The 6,000-nt window shown below is 37.9% G+C and overlaps 1 protein-coding gene across 5 annotated transcripts in view; it reads left to right on the top strand.

Annotated features, from left to right (window-relative positions):
* The first annotated feature begins 248 nt into the window (after positions 1-248).
* Positions 249-6,000, top strand: part of si:ch211-272n13.3 (ankyrin repeat domain-containing protein 26) — a 44,681-nt gene continuing 38,929 nt past the window's right edge. For all 5 annotated transcript variants that reach the window (XM_062992810.1, XM_062992811.1, XM_062992809.1 and 2 more), the window contains exons 1-5: positions 249-463; positions 2,397-2,693; positions 4,107-4,221; positions 4,459-4,632; positions 5,590-5,696. In XM_062992810.1, coding sequence (XP_062848880.1) covers positions 2,494-2,693; positions 4,107-4,221; positions 4,459-4,632; positions 5,590-5,696 — 596 coding nt within the window. In that variant the 5' untranslated portion in view covers positions 249-463; positions 2,397-2,493. The remainder of the gene's footprint in view (positions 464-2,396; positions 2,694-4,106; positions 4,222-4,458; positions 4,633-5,589; positions 5,697-6,000) is intronic.

Genomic DNA, 6,000 nt, shown 5'->3' with positions numbered 1-6,000 from the left:
TAATATGTTTACTATAGTGCATATAAACCAAGTAATCGGATTAAGGTCATTTATTACACTAGTCTTTATTTTTGTGTTCACGTAAAGAGATTGATTTAGTCCAGGCGTCAAATGTCGTGAAGACAAAGCCTCGCGAGACTAAAATTCACCTCATCAGACGAGAAGCCAGGACCTTTTCCAGATCCAGCACAGTTGGTGGCGGTATTGCAATACGAACATTGAATTACTACAATATAGGCAATAAAGTAGAAGAAGTCTTGCGCTGATTTGTTGCCTTGGATACGAGCTAGCTTCGCTTGGACGCTGCACCATCGGTAAACAGCTAGCTGGCTACAGTGGGAGAAGCCGAATGATGCTATGCTAGTCGAGGGCTGTTTTTTTTTAATGTGTTTGGCTTTTGTGATGTACAGTTGAGTGCCCGAGACTTTGCAGCTCCCCTGCTTTCTGTCCATCAGCAACCTGAGTAAGAGTGGTCATTTTACAATGAACGTTAGCTAACGTTGCTATTTAATTTTATTGATTCATTGTAGTTAATCTAAGCTGTCTCATTTAACTACTGTGTGCTACTGTAGTGTGGTATCCACAGCTAAGTTTTTGTGTGTGTTTGTTTTATGCGGTCGTCAAGACGCGACATTTGAATTGTTGCTAGCTGGCTAGCTAGATATCGTATAACTGTGACGGTATTCCGTATGCTGCATTTGAACGCCTTACTGAGCCGCGGTGTTGTGTTTTGTTGTGCAATTAAATCGATACATTATCCGCATGCCTCTTAATAAATCAAATAAATACAGCTGCAAACTGTAAGATCACGGCATTCCGTACATTTCTGCTCACATTCACTGCAATATCTGCACTGATCAGCCATAACATTAAAACCACCTCCTTGTTTCTACACTCACTGTCCGTTTTATCAGCTCCACTTACCATATAGAAGCACTTTGTAGTTCTACAATTACTGACTGTAGTTCATCTGTTTCTCTGCATATGTTTCTACCCCCTTTCACCCTGTTCTTCATTGGTCAGGACCCCACAGGACCACCACAGAGCAGGTATTATTTAGGTGGTGGATCATTCTCAGCACTGCAGTGACACTGACATGGTGGTGGTGTGTTAGTGTGTGTTGTGCTGGTATGAGTGGATCAGACACAGCAGCGCTGCTGGAGTTTTTAAATACCGTGTCCACTCACTGTCCACTCTATTAGACACTCCTACCTAGTTGGTCCACCTTGTAGATGTAAAGTCAGAGAGGATCACTCATCTATTGCTGCTGTTTGAGTTGGTCGTCTTTTGAACCTTCATCAGTGGTCACAAGACGCTGTCCACGTGGTGCTGTCGGCTGGATATTTTTGGTTGTTGGACTATTCTCAGTCCAGCAGGGACAGTGAGGTGTTTAAAAACTCAATCAGCGCTGCTGTGTCTTATCCACTCATACCAGCACAACACACACTAACACACCACCTCCATGTCAGTGTCACTGCAGTGCAGAGAATGACCCACCACCCAAATTATACCTGCTCTGTAGTGGTCCTGGGAGAGTCCTGACCAGTGAAGAACAGCATGAAAGGAGGCTAACAAAGCATGCAGAGAATTAGATGGACTACAGTCAGTAATTGTAGAGCTACAAAGTGCTTCTATATGGTAAGTGGAGCTGATTAAATGGACAGTGAGTGTAGAAACAAGGAGGTGGTTTTAATGTTATGGCTGATTGGTGTATGTCCAATTGTAACATTTCATGTCATTATTTGTTTGTTTACTTTTGTCCTGTTCACTGCATACCTGATCACTGTCTGCAGAACTTACCCATTCACTCATTTTATCACACTTTTGGACAGTTTGAAGTAGCCAATACATTCTGCATGGTTTTGAGAGGTGAGAGGAAACCAAAGTATTTGGCTTTAGATGCACTGTCCTGTCCTCTGTTTGGTTTTCTTGCATACATAATACAGGTATATAGGCATGCTCTGTATTGTCTTCTCCATCTGCATCTTAAACCACTAGGAAGAGTGAAATGATAAAGACAGAAGAGGACACATGGTAAATTAAATAAATGATTAGCAATGTAAAAGAAAAGAAAATGATAAGCACTGTCTGACTTGCTGATGACACTACCAGTGTTTCATACATCCTTCAAGCAGCGGATATGAGCTCTTTTTATTTATTGGTCAAAATAAAAAATAGGAAATGCAGGTAGTACTTGCGAATCAGTAAAAACGGCACAGAATACCATAACTTAGCCATAGCAACCTTATCTAGGCCTAAACATTAGCATTTGTTTAGCATGTTCTATGTGTATTGACACTAGAATTGCATGTTGAAATCAGAATGTGTCCTTATAGCCTGTAGCATCTGTTTGAGCTATTAAATCACTTAAGCCTCTTTGTCCACGTTATTTTTAGGAGGATGAGGAAGACATGCTGATCCTATACAGAACTCAAATAAACTCACAAGGACGGTGATGCAGTACTGTATCTCTTGTCTGCAGTGCTGTGTACAATGAAGAAAATATTTAATTTCTCCAAAAAGCAAAAAGACTCCCCCAGCACATCTGAGACAGGGAGTGCACTTTCTGCAGGCTATGCCCTTAAAGAGAAAGACTTGAGCAAGGTGCATAAGGCTGCATTCACTGGGGATGTGGCTAAACTTAAACAGCTTGCCAAGAAGAATGATTTAAACCAGCTTGATAAAGAGAACAGGTAAGTTTGTATATAAATAATTAATTCATGGTTTTCTGCATTAGTGTATCATGGGTTCTTCTTACAGGGAAACAGTCACATGCTAGTCTCCTAATATCATTAATGTTTGTAGATGTCTAGGGCTTCTTTGTTATTGCATTATAAAAATACATATTTCATAAATTGAATTATTTTTCTTATATTTCAGAAATTTCATATTTATTCCTTAAAATTTGAGAGAGCAATACAGATACGACAGGACCAGTGGCATCCCAATTTCAGAAAAGTTGGCACAGTATGTAAAATAAAAGTAAAACCGAATGAACTGTGAAAGGTTGAATCTCAGCCTCAGTCTTAAGCTTCTTGCTGTTTTTCCAGTCCCTGTTAAAACATCCATTACTTTGCTAGTGTTCTCTTGGTAATAAACAGTGTTTACCCCCCCAAGTAGGTCCAAACTGTTTAATTTTATAATCAAAACGAAGAACATTGTTTTACATGTTTCAAACTGAATTTTATACATCTCTCAACAAAACAGGAGAAGTCTAATAGAGTGGGGTTAGGCCAGTGAAAACTTCTAAATGCAAGACACTGTGTTAAGCAGGAAAAAACACTTATTTTCTCTCTCTACATTACCTTTGCACGAAGGACACAATGAGTTAATGGGCCCAGTTTTCTCTGGGTTGTTTAATAATAAAAATAATGCAGTCTGCCTTCAGGTGACTTCCTTTTTATTTTAGTGCAACAAATTACTTTCATCTGCTTATTTGTTATAACTTTTGTTGTAATCAGAGTTCGTCATCCTTCAGTTCATTCTGTAATAGAAGAGATTCTGATCATGAGTATCTGGATATTGTGAGTGCAGACACTGCAAGTTCCAATCACATCCAGCAGGAACAGCATTATTGGCATGTCAGCATCTAAATCACAGGCTTTAGCCTCAGGCAGTTGAGAAGGTTCACATCGAAGGAACCTCAGGGTGAAAAAAAAACACAAGATAGAGTTAAAATATGATGAACGAACTCGCTAATAATAAGACGTCAAATGTTCAGAGTGTAGCATGAGACTCCAGCATCCCTAATTATTACAGCATAACCAAAAGTACCACTTTGCCTTTTTACTAGTTGTTATGCATGGAGTAACATTGCCACTATTATGCCTTAGCATAAGTTTATGTCCTAAAATGCCTTGCTTTTTAATGCAGTATTTAATGTACTAGTCTTATAACGGGACTGAAATACACAGTCTACAGCTGGCCATATGCTGTGTTTCTGTTCATCTAATGTGTATCCACAATTCTAAGTTTTGTGTTTGTGTTGTTTTGTTGCATGCATACTTTCAAGATACATATCAGCTCACTAGTGCATTCATAAGATAATAAATTGTTGTAGTATTAAAGAGAAGTGGAAACTCATCCTTTTGTCTTTGGGTTTACAGAACTGCACTACATATAGCTTGCGCTCATGGACATGCAGAGGCGGTTCGGTTTTTGGTGGAAAAAAAAGTTAAACTTAACCTATGTGACAATCAAAACCGCTCAGCCTTAATGAAGGTAAGCTGTGTTTCAAATGTTTGCCTCCCTTAATGATATGATGAATTGATATCTTAACAATATTAATTAATTACTTTATCTGAAATGGTTATATTCTATGAACTGTATTAATAGTTTATTAGAAAGTTATAAATATTTTGTTGTATTAGAAAAATCATAATTTTATAAATTTATTTCTGTTGGAGTGTGTTTGCGTATCCCTCACTGTGTTTGCTGGCTTTTCTGTGGGCCTTGCAGGCTGTGCAGTGCCAGCAGGATCGCTGTGTAACCATCCTCTTGGAGCACGAGGCAGATCCAAACTTAGTGGACCTCAATGGCAACACAGCACTACACTTGGCTGCACGCATACCCTCCATCCCTGTGGCACTACAACTTCTTGAACATGAGGCAAACATTAATGCACGAAACAAGGTGAGGACACGAGAAGGATCTCACCAAAAAGTTGTATTTATACAGCCTTGTAAAACCCAACTGGTGTCAGATGCATGGTGCGGGCAAGTTTATACAAACCCAATTTCCCAAAAGTTGGGACTTTTTTTTAAAATATGCAATAATACAAGATGCAATAATACAATATTCATTCTTTTAATTCTTAATTTAAGGGACAAAAAAATCAAATAAAATATTTTCAATGTTTGTTTTTTTATTCTTTCAACACACAAAAAAATTGGGACAGAGGCATGTTCACCACTTTGTTAGATCACTTTTACATTAATTATACTTTCTACAAGTTTGGAGAATACTAATTGTTGCAGTCGATCACAGCAACTGTGACTGCTGTTGCTTGAGGCTATTGTTAATGATGCATTACATATTTTAAACATGAGACAGATCTGGACCTCAGGCAGGCCAGTGAAGCACATTGACTCTGTGTCTATGAAGCCACGCTGTTGTAGCACATGCGAAATGAGGCCTGACTTTGTCTTGCTAAAATATTGTCTTCCTAAGAAAAGACAAAGCCTAGAAGGCAGTGTATATTTCTCTAATATCCGAATACATGCCTTCATGCCAATGGTACATTAACCCATGCTATAGGCAATAATGCACTGTGAAGTTTGGCATAAAGTGTTAAGCCCTGACCCATTTTTGCTGCTTGCAAAAGACTGAGCTTTTGGTGGATCCTCCTTTCATAATGATCCTCCCAATCATGATACCCTTACCTGTTACCCATTCACCTGCTAATATGTTTACAAAATACATTCACATGGTCTTCCAAGAATTAATTTCCTTGTACTTTTGTCAGTTAGGTAAGGGTTCAAAAGAATTGACTTTTTTTTTCTGGAAATGTTTTTTGTATAATAAATGTGCCATAAATTAAGGAAACAAAATTGCCTTAATAATTGATTTAACATTTTTATTTACTTACAGGAAGGAAACACTCCCTTGATTTTGTCAGTGGAGGAAAACCATGCAGATATGGCAGAATTTTTACTTAAGGAGGGTGCAGATGTTAATATCAAAAACCAGGAACAACGGTAAAGATAATCAGTCATGTACAATTATAAAAAAAATGTTATCAGTTGCTGCTCACAGTGAGATGTGTTTGAATGTAATTAGATGTAAAATTAGGTTACAATACTAAAAATGCAAGATGTTAGTAATAATTACATTTATTGCAGTTTTTTTTGCTATTTTTTTTGCTATGCAGCTTTTTTCATATTTTGGCATATTTTCAAACCCCCATAAAGCTCATTTTTTGAAGTTTTTTTGGGAAAGAAGTATTTTCTTCATTCATTTAGTCACAAAAACAGATGCAGTTAACCCACAATTACAGTTGCC

The sequence above is a fragment of the Trichomycterus rosablanca genome, chromosome 1 (assembly GCF_030014385.1).
Source record: "Trichomycterus rosablanca isolate fTriRos1 chromosome 1, fTriRos1.hap1, whole genome shotgun sequence".
In the NCBI taxonomy this organism is placed as follows: Eukaryota; Metazoa; Chordata; class Actinopteri; order Siluriformes; family Trichomycteridae; genus Trichomycterus; species Trichomycterus rosablanca.
Note: the sequence above shows the minus strand (reverse complement) of the source record. Positions and strands in the feature narration are given on the sequence as shown.